The 16,153-nt window shown below is 43.7% G+C and overlaps 1 protein-coding gene across 7 annotated transcripts in view; it reads right to left on the bottom strand.

Moving 5' to 3' along the window:
- The window catches only part of LOC126261132 (sphingomyelin phosphodiesterase), a 410,193-nt gene that overhangs the window by 75,892 nt on the left and 318,148 nt on the right, over positions 1–16,153 (bottom strand). For 6 of the 7 annotated variants that reach the window (XR_007546682.1, XR_007546681.1, XM_049958516.1 and 3 more), the window contains exon 2: positions 6,844–6,966. Coding sequence is in view for 5 of the 7 variants with exons in the window: in XM_049958516.1 (XP_049814473.1) it covers positions 6,844–6,916 (73 nt within the window). In the remaining 2 variants the exon portion in view is untranslated. Of the gene's footprint in view, positions 1–6,843; positions 6,967–13,206; positions 13,323–16,153 lie in introns of those variants that run through there. The other variant, XM_049958512.1, reaches the window with a different exon arrangement.

The raw sequence follows: 16,153 nt of genomic DNA, 5'->3' as shown, positions 1-16,153 counted from the left end.
TAGAAACCTTGGCAATGAAATAATGGGTATGACGGTGTGTACGGAAGCATGATACAGTTACTTCTCTATCGCTCTGTACATGAAGTACTGTATGTATGTATGTACGTAATAGCCCGCCCGGTTAGCCGTGCGGTCTAACGCACGGCTTTCCACGCGGGAAGGAGCGCCTGGTCCCCGACACGAATCCGCCCGGCGGACTTGAGTCGAGGTCCGGTGAGGCGACCAGCCTGTGGATGGTTTTTAGGCGGTTCTCCATCTGCCTTGGCGAATGCGGGCTGGTTCCCCTTATTCCGCCTCAGCTACACTATGTCGCGATTGCTCCGCTAACAAGTTCTCCACGTACACGTACACCACCATTACTTTACCACACAAACATAGGGGTTACACTCGTCTGGTGTGAGACGTTCCCTGGGGACCGAACCGCACAATAACCCTGAATGAGTGGTTCGGTGTGGGGCTGCGGAGAGATGGACTGTGGTAGTCGTCGTGGGGTTGAGGACCACTGCGGTGGCGGCGGGGACGGAGCCTCTCCGTCGTTTCTAGGCCCCCGGTTAACATAAAATACAATACAATACAATGTACGTAATGGTTCACATTAGTAGCATGTATTCTTCGCCATCCTCTTTGTAGCGGTTTGCGCAGTACATATGTAGATGAAGATATAGACATATCACGCCACATCGGGCACCTAGGGTAATCTGATCGACATTAAGCATCGCTGCCATTGAAAGATGGTACAGAACCATTATCAAAACAGATGAGATGCACATTAAAATCGACAACGGAAGTTCCACCTGGGCTTGAATACTGTGGTTACTGACAATTGCTCCCAGCAAGCATAATTAACTGACCTACATCTATACAATTGTTCCATCGGTTATTTTGAATTGCAAATTTGCTGGGACATTGTGCTGCAAGAAATTTGAGTCCTCACCTTCCCACAGCTCTAATTTGTATGAGTGACAGAATGTGTGTGCCGCAGCAGAGAGGATAGACGGAAATGATTCGGCAGATCCACGTAGACCGAGTGCACATTGTGTTTAGTGTTTAACTATGGATAGTAAGTTCTTGTTGCTTGACTTCCAGTATTGACGAAAGAATGTTACCATTTCTAAGTCATCAGTATTTCCTGGAAGGTATGTTTTTCTGCCTCTACAAACGTTACTGAACGACCTGTAGTTATGACAAAAATGATACGTAGTTTTGAGATGTAATGACGCAAACCTCCGCTGCACATTAATTTTCATCATGTCGTTCTTCCAATACGACTTTCAGTGTAATAGTATAATAGTACTTATATATGGCGCTTCTTTCGTTGTATACGAAATAGACTTTTCTTTTTACTTTGTGCAGTCACTTCCTTCTTAAAATGTACCTGAAGGCCCTGGGCCCGAATGTTGCAGTTATGTATTCTGTCACTCGTGAATTTTGCGGAAGTAGACGCCTGAGAATTCGACATTGTCTTGGTGGACTAGGGGAAGATGACAGGAAGCAGAATAGGAGATTAATACACAGCGACGGTTGTGATGTTATACTAGAGAGGGGGAGTTCCTAACCCGAAAAGTGTAGTAGGGGAGGTTTAGAGTGGTAAATTCTGAATGAATTCGTCACCAACTCAATGAGTATCCGTGTCGCAATAGCCCAATTAAATGTCAGCCAATTTTAGACTACGGCTACGTAAAATCTTTAGCATCAGTCGCACCGACATTTCTCCACTGTCGGATTCGTTCCTTATGCCATTTTCAAGCGATCGCAGCTGAACATGGGGAGCCCTCCTGTGACCTGGAGTGCACCAGACACACGCAGACGAGGGCAGTGCGTCTCGTGCACTCCAACTGACTGAGGGGCTCGAAATGTACCCAGCTCCCACAACGAAATTATTGCAAACAATTAGTTAATGAAGGCATTTTAGAGTTAACAACGGATACTTTCGCCTCGATTTAGTTTGGTCTGGAGTACATTCAATACGTGATTGCAGATACTTAACTTCAGCATCGTTGTCTTGAGGTTCCTTTTTCTGTTAATCTGATGTTAATAATGGTCCTGGTTTTTATCAATTGCTTGAATAAAACACAAGCTTCCTATCTGGCTGTTTATTGAAACCTGAAAAATTGCTTCGTGTGCTTTCCCACACATTCTCATCACATAAATTCTTCATATCAAATCCATAACTAGCATTCAGGATATTTTACGAAATAAGATGGATAAACTAAATAGATAGGCGCCATAACACAGCACTTTCCGACAGACGATTCCAATGACATAACACAAGCTACTGCCACATGGTAATAGTTAACAACCGAAGACTATCATGACGCAAACGTACTTCAAAAACGTTACGTTGATATTGAAATGTAGTCTGTGATATTAGTTTTACACGTCTGAAAAATAAAAATTCATGTATTTTTGCAAAATATTAGGTTGGTGCATAAGCTCGTAACGTCTTTGTTTTGCGTGATGGTATTCCGGTTGCTATTGTTTTATTTATCTATCTTCATTTTTTATTTGTAGTTCAGTGTTGCTATTTGAGTTTACAAACTGTCATTTTGTCACTTGGAGATAGTGAGTGGAGCCGTGGATGCTAGAAAATGGAGTGCCAAGAGGAGACCTCGGAACATTTCCGACGTATTCTTTTGTCTGAGTTCATAGACAGCAGCGGAGGCAGGCATAAATATTTGCGCCGTGTATGGAGATAACGCCATTGGACAGAGCACGGCAATTTTTTTTTTGTTTTTTTTTTGTTTTTTTTGTTTTAGGGAGGATCCTTTTGACATTAGTGGCGCTGTATGTTCCGGAAGAACTTCGGTGTTTGATGAAGACAGTTTAAACTCGTTCACCAACAATGATAAACGTCAGTGTACTCGAGAATAGATCAACTGTGATCATTCCACCACCGTTCGACAGCTGCATGCGATGGGGAAGGTTCAAAAATGAGGTAAATGGGTACCGTATTCTCTAAATCCAAAGCACAAAAATCCGCGAGTGGCCATATGTGCATCTCTTCTTGCTCGTCATTAAATGGCTCGTGAACAACGCCGACTATTCCTACCCTGTAGCATTACTGGTGACGAGAAGAGGTATCTTTATGCTAACATAACGGAAAGGAAGGAATGGTTGTCCCCAACAAAGCAGATATTCCCCTTACAAAGACCTGCGCGCATCCACTAAAGATAATATTGTACATTTGGTGGAACAGCGACAGTGCGGTGTAATACGAATTGCTTCCCGAAGGTGTGACAACCACTGCTGACATTTATTGTCAACAACTGAGATGTCTTGCAGACATAATCCAAGAACTACGACCAAAATGACTGCGTGAAGTGATGCTACTCCAGGAAAACGCAAGCCCGCATTCCGCTAATCTAACAAAAACGCTGTAGAGGAGCAGGGTTGAAATGCCATTCCGCACCCACCTTATTCACCTGATTTTGCGCCCTCCGAATTTCGCATTTTCCGCTCTCTATCCAACAACCTTCAAGGAGCTTCATTTCCGGATGAAAATGCACTCTGAACATGGCTCGACGAGTTCTTCACCCCAAAACCACGTTATTTCCACAGTCGCGGAATAGAAAAATTACCGCAGCGCTGGCAGACTGTTGTAAATAGCCAAGGAGAATATATTATTGACGACTCAATTCTTTGTTATGTGTATCTGTTGTGATTAAAGTTATGGAGACACGCTACGAACTTATGCATCGTTGTTGTTGTTGTTGTGGTCTTCAGACCTGAGACTGGTTTGATGCAGCTCTCCATGCTACTCTATCCTGTGCAAGCTTCTTCATCTCCCAGTACCTACTGCAACCTACATCCTTCTGAATCTGAGCCGGCCGAAGTGGCCGCGCGGTTCTGGCGCTGCAGTCTGGAACCGCGAGACCGCTACGGTCGCAGGTTCGAATCCTGCCTCGGGCATGGATGTGTGTAATGTCCTTAGGTTAGTTAGGTTTAACTAGTTCTAAGTTCTAGGGGACTAATGACCTCAGCAGTTGAGTCCCATAGTGCTCAGAGCCATTTGAACCATTTTTGAACCTTCTGAATCTGCTTAGTGTATTCATCTCTTGGTCTCCCCCTACGATTTTTACCCTCCACTCTGCCCTCCAATACTAAATTGGTGATCCTTTGATGCCTCAGAACATGTCCTACCAACCGATCCCTTCTTCTGGTCAAATGGTTCAAATGGCTCTGAGCACTATGGGACTCAACTGCTGAGGTCATTAGTCCCCTAGAACTTAGAACTAGTTAAACCTAACTAACCTAAGGACATCACAAACATCCATGCCCGAGGCAGGATTCGAACCTGCGACCGTAGCGGTCCTGCGGTTCCAGACTGCAGCGCCTTTAACCGCACGGCCACTTCGGCCGGCCTTCTTCTGGTCAAGTTGTGCCACAAACTCCTCTTCTCCCCAATCCTATTCAGTACCTCCTCATTAGTTATGTGATCTACCCATCTAATCTTCAGCATTCTTCTGTAGCACCACATTTCGAAAGCTTCTATTCTCTTCTTGTCCAAACTATTTACCGTCCATGTTTCACTTCCATACATGGCTACACTCCATACAAATACTTTCAGAAATGACTTCCTGACACTTAAATCTATACTCGATATTAACAAATTTCTCTTCTTTAGAAACGCTTTCCTTGCCATTGCCAGTCTACATTTTATATCCTCTCTACTTCGACCATCATCAGTTATTTTGCTCCCCAAATAGCAAAACTCCTTTACTACTTTAAGTGTCTCATTTCCTAATCTAATACCCTCAACATCACCCGACTTAATTCGACTACATTCCATTATCCTCGTTTTGCTTTTGTTGATGTTCATCTTATATCCTCCCTTCAAGACACCATCCATTCCGTTCAGCTGCTCTCCCAAGTCCTTTGCTGTCTCTGACAGAATTACAATGTCATCGGCGAACCTCAAAGTTTTTATTTCTTCTCCATGGATTTTAATACCTACTCCGAATTTTTCTTTTGTTTCCTTTACTGCTTGCTCAATATACAGATTGAATAACGTCGGGGAGAGGCTACAACCCTGTCTTACTCCCTTCCCAACCACTGCTTCCCTTTCATGTCCCTCGACTCTTATAACTGCCATCTGGTTTCTGTACAAATTGTAAATAGCCTTTCGCTCCCTGTATTTTACCCCTGCCACCTTCAGAATTTGAAAGAGAGTATTCCAGTCAACGTTGTCAAAAGCTTTCTCTAAGTCTACAAATGCTAGAAACGTAGGTTTGCGTTTCCTTAATCTTTCTTCTAAGATAAGTCGTAAGGTCAGTATTGCCTCACGTGTTCCAGTATTTCTACGGAATCCAAACTGATCTTCCCCGAGGTCGGCTTCTACTAGTTCTTCCATTCGCCTGTAAAGAATTCGCGTTAGTATTTTGCAGCTGTGGCTTATTAAACTGATTGTTCGGTAATTCTCACATCTGTCAACATCTGCTTTCCTTGGGATTGGAATTATTATATTCTTCTTGAAGTCTGAGGGTATTTCGCCTGTTTCATACATCTTGCTCACCAGATGGTAGAGTTTTGTCAGGACTGGCTCTCCCAAGGCCGTCAGTAGTTCCAATGGAATGTTGTCTACTCCGGGGGCCTTGTTTCGACTCAGGTCTTTCAGTGCTCTGACAAACTCTTCACGCAGTATCGTATCTCCCATTTCATCTTCATCTACATCCTCTTCCATTTCCATAATATTGTCCTCAAGTACATCGCCCTTGTATAGACCCTCTATATACTCCTTCCACCTTTCTGCCTTCCCTTCTTTGCTTAGAACTGGGTTGCCATCTGAGCTCTTGATATTCATTCAAGTGGTTCTCTTCTCTCCAAAGGTCTCTTTAATTTTCCTGTAGGCGGTATCTATCTTACCCCTAGTGAGACAAGCCTCTACATCCTTACATTTGTCCTCTAGCCATCCCTGCTTAGCCATTTTGCACTTCCTGTCGATCTCATTTTTGAGACGTTTGTATTCCTTTTTGCCTGCTTCATTTACTGTATTTTTATATTTTCTCCTTTCATCAATTAAATTCAATATTTCTTCCGTTACCCAAGGATTTCTACTAGCCCTCGTCTTTTTACCTACTTGATCCTCTGCTGCCTTCACTACTTCACCCCTCAAAGCTACCCATTCTTCTTCTACTGTACTTCTTACCCCATTCCTGTCAATTGTTCCCTTATGCTCTCCCTGAAACTCTGTACAACCTTTGGTTCTTTCAGTTTATCCAGGTCCCATCTCCTTAAATTCCCATCTTTTTGCAGTTTCTTCAGTTTTAATCTACAGGTCATAACCAATAGATTGTGGTCAGAGTCCACATCTGCCCCTGGAAATGTCTTACAATTTAAAACCTGGTTCCTAAATCTCTGTCTTACCATTATATAATCTATCTTACAAGCATCAACCCATTATAATTTGTTTTGACATCAGTAATTATTTCTAACTGTTTTTGGTTTAAGTTGAGCGTAAAAACATCTGGATGACTATTTTTTCAGAATGCGCTTATTTTTGTATAAAAAGGAAAACTGAATATTCAGATATTTATCCAGTAGGCTAAAGGAATATAAATTGTGAATAAATTCAATAAAAAGACAGCATCCCAGCAAAAGCTGAGAATTACTCGAATATCGACAAAAACTGGTACCGAGCGATTCATTAACAAAGCGATCGGCATCGAGAGAGTCAATGTGGTAGACAGAAATCCACCTTGGGTGGTTGCAGACTCCAGTTGCTCAATTGTGAACAATTGAAAATGACTTAAGGAACAAATCCGACAGTGGAAAAATTTCGGTGCAGCTGGTACTGCGATTAAAAAAAAAAAAAAAGAATTCAAGAATGGTGACGTATGTACTTACCCTGTACGACCGCGAGGACGGCCAGTGCGAGCCACGCCCAAGGCGGCAGGGGCGTGGGAGGCGGGGGCGGCATGCTATGACGCCGGAGCGGGGACGGCTGCGAGCGGAGACCTCACCACCAGCCTGCAACAAGTGGTGTTACAGCGAGCGGTGTTACCCTGCTCTCCCTCTCAGAACTGAGCTCTTTGTCGTGACACAGACGTAGCTCTGTCCATCATAAGAATAAACCTGATATAAACAAACACAAACGCGCTGATTGGTCAGAAGCCGCAGCACACGTACACTGGTGGTGTTACGTTCTTGTAAGTAGGTCCTACTTATTAGATATCTTATTATCAAGTCACGTTAAATGAAACTCTAAGATATTCTTATGTATTAACAGATATCAACGTTTTTCTCAATCACAATTTAACAATGAAGTTTTTATTTCAAAAATCGTGCACAGTCACAGTCTCTGTACTGTTGTGCTCTGATTGTCGCACTGTTAATACGCAGTATGAAAATGGTTGAGGCTGCTTCCTGCTCCGTAGCGTAACACGGATTCGTCGCGAGAAATAACACGACTGTTACGGTGCCGGATGTGCTAGAACTAACACACGGAGCTTTTTCACATGTTACTGCCGAACTCTGGTGGGATATAGAACGGAACGTCGTAAAAGAAGCCGAGAAATAGCTTGTTCTTAAGGTTTTTCATAAATTTACAGAAAAAAATCGGCTGCATTTGATACAGTTGAGATATAAGAACACACTGGATGTATAGCGGAGTCAGCAGAAGCAGTACATGAATCGCTGGTTTAAGTCTCGCATTAGTCATATACCTACATCTCGTAGTTGTAAAACTCATCATCATTTTTATGACAAATGCACGTCGTTTTTGTTTCTAGTTACATATTCCACGCGAAATTCCCGTTTTCATTTCAAATATAAATTCTTAATTATTGATATTCTATGAAACATTGTTAATAAACGTTGCTTAAATTAACAAAACATAACAATTTAATTTTTAAGAGAGAAATGAAAAACCAAATACTATTTATTTTGACTATGTCCATTCTTTAATATCACAGATGTTGTCTCACACGAACCAGAGTGATAAGTGTCGTAGAAACATGAAAAATAATCATTTTCACAGCATCGAGCACACGGTACAAATTCTGCATTTCTACATTTCCCACTGTACCATGCCGGGCCGGGGTGGCCAAGCGGTTAAAGGCGCTACAGTCTGGAACCGCGCGACCGCTACGGTCGCAGGTTCGAATCCTGCTTCGGGCATGGATGTGTGTGATGTCCTTAGGTTAGTTAGGTTTAAGTAGTTCTAAGTTCTAGGGGACTGATGACCTTAGAAATTAAGTCCCATAGTGCTCAGAACCATTTGAACCACTGTACCATCACAATATGAACGCAACAGAACTGATCTGTAACCAAGTTAAGGGATTTGTCGCGAGAAATAATACGACTATTAAGGTGCCGGATGTACTGGAAGTAACACACGGAGCTTTTACACATGTTATTGCCGAACGCTGGCGGGATATAGAACGGAACGTCATAAAAGAAGCGGAGAAAACGTGGCGCCTGGGTGGCTTCGCGGATTTTGTTGTTGATCGACTCGTTATCAACGTAGCAGATGATAGTTCCAGAACTGAAATCTCTTTCTTGGATTTGGATAAGGAAGGAGCTAAAAGATTGCCAGACGACTGACAGTAATTAATACCTTCAGTGGCTCCAGTATTCAACAATACGATGAAATCCCTGCAGTATGCTTTTGCATCACACATAGATCGCTCAGAAAAATTACCTTTTGTTTAAGTTACGAATTTTCGTCACTCTTGTTTGTAATTAGAATACTATGTTAGTTGAAAACGGGAGCATTTTATGCTTTCCGTCTGGTCACCTAAGAAGCGTACGGTAGTGCTGGTAGTTTGCCGAATATTATTCCATTCTGTTTAAAAATTAAATGACATTCGAAGCTGTATTGTCTCTCTGCTCGTCTCTTTTTATATCTGAACTGCAACTGCTCACATCGTTGCAAGTTAGTTGGACCAGCTGGCTGGCCAGTGCTGTCCAAGTTAAACGCGTCGGTAAAGCTGTTGTCCCGCATTATCGCTCGGTCTATGCGCGCGTAACATATCACAAAATGTATCCTTATGATCGAACCTGACTATACTGGACACAGCTTGGTTTACGCTACACGTGAAACGAAATCCAATGAGATTCAATCAAACGTGGAAGAATATATGGTGTAATGTTTACATCAAATTTATTCTCATAAAAGAAACCTGTGGAAGGTACATTAGCTTATTTGTTTTAGTTGTAAATATTTGTCGTTTATTATTGTTTTTCTGACATGTTCTACATCCTGGAGGACCTCCTCACTACGGATCAATTGGAATGAAAGTAAATCTCATCGAATCTAATCTACCGTGATTTACTCAAAACGCACCATGGAAACGGATGCTTTGCTTAACAACTCCACGATCGACATTTTTCCCTGTCTCTGTCCAACTAATGTTGCTCTCTGCCTATGGTGTTATAGATGTCAATGGTTTGCTAAATTCTTATTTTTTCTACTCAAAGCAACAAATTTGTTTCATAAATCGCAACGTTTATCCCAAGCACCCTCAATCATTAGCAATGAGAAGACATTATGCACTTTGTACAGAGGTAGCATAATCCCTCTGATCTTCTTCGGTAGAATGTATGACGATTCCAGCACTCTTTCCAGACGTGTGCGACATGTAGAACTGACGCTAGTAATCTTATCACTCGAAACCGTGTTGCTACACTGTCCTTGGCACTTACCTTAGCCTTACAAATACTTTGTATTCTGCAGCACAGAGCTTACTGTGAGAAGGTGAACTTAATTAAATGAATCGTAATTTACAGTAAGATCCGGTACCATGGGGCGAATAATTTGGTTCTTTCTCTTCAACTCGTTTAAACAAATATACCGCAATTATCAACTTGATAACATATGTTGAATCCCATGTGAATAATTGTTCGTTGTCTGCACGGTTTTGCAGTACACAGCCAGTATTGATGTACACATTACATTGCAGGTTTACTTGTTGCTGAAGTACATACCGTATAGCCTACGTATTTTGTAATAGATTTGACTGTTGAGGCCGTCAATACCTTTTCACTTCCTGTGCGAATTCCACTCAGGGATTATGTTAGTATCATATATTAAGTGGAGCGGAATTTGGGTCCACTGTTATGCAACCAGTTGTTGAAGACGGTCACAGCTATTAAAACGACGTTAAATCCGCTCTGACATTTACTAGTAATAGTCCTTTCCACTGTATGGCAACCGCTTCACAAATTTTACTGTTATGTCTAGACCGCGATTCGAATATGCGCTTTACCGTAGACGACATGCGTATATGTCTTATGTCACATTCTAGCGTAGGGAAAAAAGGTATGATAGAAAAAGAAGGGGGGGGGGGGGGGGACGGCGATAATTATCCACAGGTAAAAGCAAAATAACGTATTATCACTATCGTGTTGATGAGTCGTCTGCGGACATATTTACTTCGGCCGGCCGAAGTGGCCGCGCGGTTCTGGCGCTGCAGTCTGGAACCGCGAGACCGCTACGGTCGCAGGTTCGAATCCTGCCTCGGGCATGGATGTGTGTGATGTCTTTAGGTTAGTTAGGTTTAACTAGTTCTAAGTACTCGGGGACTAATGACCTCAGCAGTTGAGTCCCATAGTGCTCAGAGCCATTTGAACCATATTTACTTCGTTTACAAATCACGGCAGCCACATTCCAGAAAAAATAGCGTCCCCAAATGTTCAAAAAATCACTGTCCAGATCGCAGTCTGAAATAACGTTTCGCAATTTATTTGAACAATGGCACCACAACAACTCTGTTCATACAGTACATGCAGCTTCTTTATCAGTGCTGCCAAATTGACTCATTCATTTTAACTGAAACGCTTATTGAGCATGTTCTGGAGTCTTCGGAATTGGTATTTACACGAAGAAAAATTCAATTAGTAGTTCCCAAAAAATATAAACCCAGTTTAACTACAAAATTAATGTTTCAAAACTAGAAACAGCGGAACAGCATGTAATCCACTCTAATGAGTAAGGGAAACAGGCAATACGATACTCACGTTTTGCATAAGGGTCAGTCAAATTAAAACAGGACAGATGGAAGAAAGCAAGTAAGTTGTTTATTATTTCTAAAGTAATCGCCTTAACTGTTAATATATTTATCCAACTGAGAGACGAAACGGTCAGTGCCTTACGGAAAAATGTTTGTGGTTGCCTACGAAACCATCATTGTATCCAGGCGAGCATATTTTCCTTCGAAGCAAATCGAAGGCCACATATGTCTTTTCTCAGGGCTCCAAAAATATGGAAATCGTAAGGGGAGAGGTCGCTTCAACTAAAGCACAGCAGAACGTGGACACTTCGCAAAAACTTGAACGCCCCTTGAAGAACAAACACCCAAAAATAATGACGGACGGCATCATTCTGTTGCAGGATAATGCCCGCCCGCACGTTGCCAAAGTTGCTTCGAATAGATTGCAGAGGTTTCGCTGAGAAGCCCTTACACAAACCATACAGTGTCAATATCGGACGAACAAAATTGTTCTCTTGACGAAGTCATACTGGAGAGAAGTAGTCGCATTCCTTCCACCTTCCAGTCTGTATCGTTAGGAATAAATTCGAGCTTTGAGGAGTTATGTTTATGTTTTAACAGCTAATGAAAAAAAGAAAGAAAGAGGGCGAAGCTTGAATAGGCCAAACAGGGCGAAACTTGAATAGGCCAAACAGGGCGGCAAGCCTAATATCCTCGTCCAAAGTACGAATCTCCATCATCAATGTTGCATACTCTCACTTTATCACATACTGCGGGGAAACTATAAGTAAGTCCAAGTAACTGGCGTACTGTTAATAGATTATGGCCTCTTCTTACCACCCAAATAATGGCGATAATTTCTTTCGATTATCGAAACTGTTATCTCCTGATCAACCCTCGGAGCAATACTTGAGAACATTCACAATTCGTCACTGTTAAACCGTTGTACCACGCCGGCGCGAGATAATCTGTTAATGTTCGTACAAATGTTTCACTGGCACAGGAATAATTATAGTTTAAGGGAACCGAAAAATGTTGGACCAAATAAAAAGAACATCCATATACTATTGCGCAAGACTATCTTTAACATTCTAAACAGCTTGAACTTCCCTAGGATCCACATGTATAAACCATGAGCTGGTGATGATGCGGGTTTCTATCATTTGTGGCACGGTAACCATCCAGAATTTTAGGAGAATCTAGAGCAGAGTAACATTCTCTCAATGTAGACAACCACGGCAAAGTAATATCGTCATTCGCCATTGAAAAGAAGTGAGATAAATGATCAACGTTCCGTCGACGACGGGGTCGTTAGGGACGAACAAAACCTCGGAATAGACAGTGATGGGAGGGAGTTCGGCCTTGAACTTCTCAAAGAAATCAATCCTGGCTTTCGCCTTAGGTGATTTAGGAAAGTCATGCAAAGCCTAACCATGGATGGCTTCACACAGTTTTAAACCTAGATCCTAATAGCGACCCCCAGTGTGCCATGATTGTCTTCTTCTTCTTTTTTCTGGCCGTTATTCCATATCTTCACGGAGTCGGCATGTTAATCTGGATATGGCAATGTTAGTGGTATAGAGTCCGCCCCCGGTAGCTGCTTGGTCATCGCGACAGAATGTCAATCCTAATGGCCCGGGTTCCGACTGGGTCGGAGGTTTTCTCCGCTCAGGGACTGGGTATTGTGTTGTCCTAATCATCATCATTTCATCCCCATCGACGCGCAAATCGCCGAAGTGGCGTCAAATCGAAAGACTTCCACCCGGCGAACGGTCTTTCCGACGGGAGGCCCTAGCCACAAGACATTTACATTTAGTGGTAGAGAGTGGCCGGATGCGCGCTGTCGTGAAATGGGAAGAGGCAGTCCAAAGGAGTTGGGTGGACCGAACGAGACAGCTGGTACGATCATTTGACCTCACACCACTAGCCTTGTTCCTACCTAGGATCAGGCGTCCCGAACCTGAACTTACAGGACACGAAAACAAGCATTGAAACATGCCACCGTGCCGTTCTTGGAGCGCAAAAGTCGAGAAACTGAATACCGAATGGACATTCTTCGTGCCACTAAGGACGCACATACTGTTGTGAATGAATGAGGAAACGAATCATGTTACACGTTGAAAACCAGTAGTTGTTACATAGTATAGTTCTAAAGTTACTGTATACAGCTGTATATAATTTATGGACACCCTGTACTTTATCCAACACCTTAGCATCGCGGTGCAAACACCACGTCCTGTGTGTGCCGCCCTACCGCTAGGACAGAGCGGCTACTCACTGTGTCACAGCCGCGCGTCGGTCCGTGCAGCCGCAGCCATGGCGTACCACCAGCCACTTGTTAGCTGCTAGCTGCTACTAGCTACTGAGCGTCGCGTTGTGTCCACCTGTTGCGCCCACTGCAGACTGGCTCGCCGCGACGGTGTCCGCAGCTCCCCGCTTTCCCCCCTCGCGCTGAATACTAACGGCGTGCATTAGTCGCAAGGACGAAGCAGGAAGACCCGCACCAGTCCAGGCGTGAATACCAACTTGTGTGCTTGGGCAACGCAAGCGACCGATCCCCATAACTGCGTTCTGTTCACGATCTTCTTACATGCAAATAGATTACACCTTGCAAAACTAAATGCTACAAAACCGTTCAAGTCCTTGAGTGAATGTGCAACGAGCATCGCAATAGTCTAGTGTTATCATGAGCTACAATAGGTCTCGTGTTCTGTTCTAGTAATCCGATATTCGTCAAGTAGATTTGAATTCATTACACCTGCGATCTCTAGCGACACTTCACTTGTCGAAAAGTCATCGCCTTTACTCTTCGTATACACAAACAAATATACACGGCCCGGAAGTATTATGTGACCACCGCCTATGTTCGACGTCAATGTGCAACAACCATTCACAAACGGAAGGTGGCAGCACTAGTAGTGGAGGATCGATAAATCATGTCTCGGGGAAGCGGAAAAGTGCAGTCGTTGTTGTAATGCGAAAACATAACGATTTATTTGAGTCGGAAGGGGCATAATCGCTATCTTTCTGGCCAAGGAGGGAAGTATTTCCGAAACGGTTAAGTTTGTCAACTGTTCCCGTATAGCCGTGGTTAAAGTAAAATGGCGCTATCCAAAACAGGAGCCGAGGCAACTGTGGTGCACCATGGGCCATACATGACAGAGGACAACGATGGCTGCGGAGATTCGTACGGGCGAAAAGATGTTCAAAAATGGTTCAAATGGCTCTGAGCACTATGGGACTTAACATCTATGGTCATCAGTCCCCTAGAACTTAGAACTACTTAAACCTAACTAACCTAAGGACAGCACACAACACCCAGCCATCACGAGGCAGAGAAAATCCCTGACCCCGCCGGGAATCGAACCCGGGAACCCGGGCGTGGGAAGCGAGAACGCTACCGCACGACCACGAGATGCGGGCGAAAAGATGTGCAACTGTTGAGCAACTGACCGACCAGATGAACCAAGGGGCTACCAGCAGTGTTTCCCGACAACTTACCGACCAGATGAACCAAGGGGCTACCAGCAGTGTTTCCTCAATGACCGTTCAGCGAACGTTGCTGCGCATGGGCCTCCGCGAGCAACTGACAGAGCAGATGAACCAAGGCACTACCAGTAGTGTTTCCCCAACGACCGTTCAGCGAATGTTGCTGCGCTTGAGCCTCCGCAGCGGGCGAATGCTCATGCACCCATGCTGACTGCTGTTTATCGACGACGAAGGCTCGAATCTGCAGGCCAATAACGCAACTGGACGTCCACTGAGTAGCCACAGGTGGCCTTATCAGATGAATCATGTTTCACGCTGCATCAAACTGAAAGTAAACATCATGCAACCATCGTCGGCAGGGTCCAGGTTGGAGGAAGGTGCATTATGGTCTGGGGAATGATTTTGTGGCATTCCTTTGGTTATCTCGTCATACTGGAAGGCACAACGGATCAGCACAAGTATGAATCTATCCATGGGACCCTACTCACCCAAACATGCACTTTGGTTTTCCTTGCCACGATTTCATCTACCAGCAGAACAATGCAACTTGTCACACAGCTCACAGTGTATGTGCGTGGTTCGAAGAGCACCAGGCTGAGTTTACCGTACTCCCCTGGACACTAAACTCCCAGAATTTAAACGCTATCGAGAATACTTGGGACCACCTCTATCGGGCTGTTCGCGCCATGGATCCTCAAATGAGAAATCTAGTGCAGCTGGCCACATCACTGGACTCGACATGGCCCCACATTCCTGTCGCTTCCTTCCAGAACCTCACTGACTCTCTTTCTGCACGTCTCGCAGCAAAAGGTGTTTATTCAGGCTTTTGACAGGTGTGGTCACAGTAATTTGGTTGGAGAGTGTATATTCACGAGTTCTAGGCTTTCCTATCCTCCGCTTCCGAGCAAGGGTTGTAAGTCAAATGTTAGAATTGGAAATCAATACCTAAATAATCCAAATTGCGACCCCCTACCCTCACAACGAGTTCGCTGTTTTTCGGCTGCAAAGACCCTGACTCTACGACGGATCATTGCTCTAACAGCCTGCACTACCTAGAGACCGAAAATGGGAGGTCCTTGTGCAGGTTTTGTCGTCGCCTTCTGTCGGCCTGTTGTCGAGTCCACATTCCGTGGACAACTTGGTGATTATTGTGCAACGTAATGGTGTGTTTGCGTTGTTACGTATGAATATGGAATTAAAGATAGATATAGCTTGAAACCTGGAGACAACACAGCTTATATCTGCCAAACAGCAGAAAAAGGGCGACTAAGTTAACGTCTCCATTCGGCGAATGACTCAGTAGCAAAAGATTCGCATGCCGTTACCCCATAAACCACGGACGCTGCCTAGCCGACCAAATGTTGGTTATACAATTTCTTTAACAACTACCTAAGTATTACAGCGAATAAATAACAATAATCTTAGAGAAAGTGATGATTAACGCGAAATTATAGCCAACGCACGTCTTAGTTACTGAGGTCGATAACTATCCTTGGTGTATGGGGAAGTGGTACAGTTTCTTATCACCAAACTGTATCAGTGTTTTGAGTTTAATTCCAAACCTCTTTGCGGTGACCTGCTAGGCTAAAAAAATATTTGATGCTATATGAAAGGGTCGAGTATGTGCTAGCAACGGGTATCACTCTCTCTCTCTCCGCCACACATACGACAATACTCTCTACACGGAAGAATTCACCTTACACACAACATGCCGAAATGGACCTCTTTCAAATCCC

Source organism: Schistocerca nitens, chromosome 1 (assembly GCF_023898315.1).
Source record: "Schistocerca nitens isolate TAMUIC-IGC-003100 chromosome 1, iqSchNite1.1, whole genome shotgun sequence".
Taxonomy (NCBI): domain Eukaryota; kingdom Metazoa; phylum Arthropoda; class Insecta; order Orthoptera; family Acrididae; genus Schistocerca; species Schistocerca nitens.
Note: the sequence above shows the minus strand (reverse complement) of the source record. Positions and strands in the feature narration are given on the sequence as shown.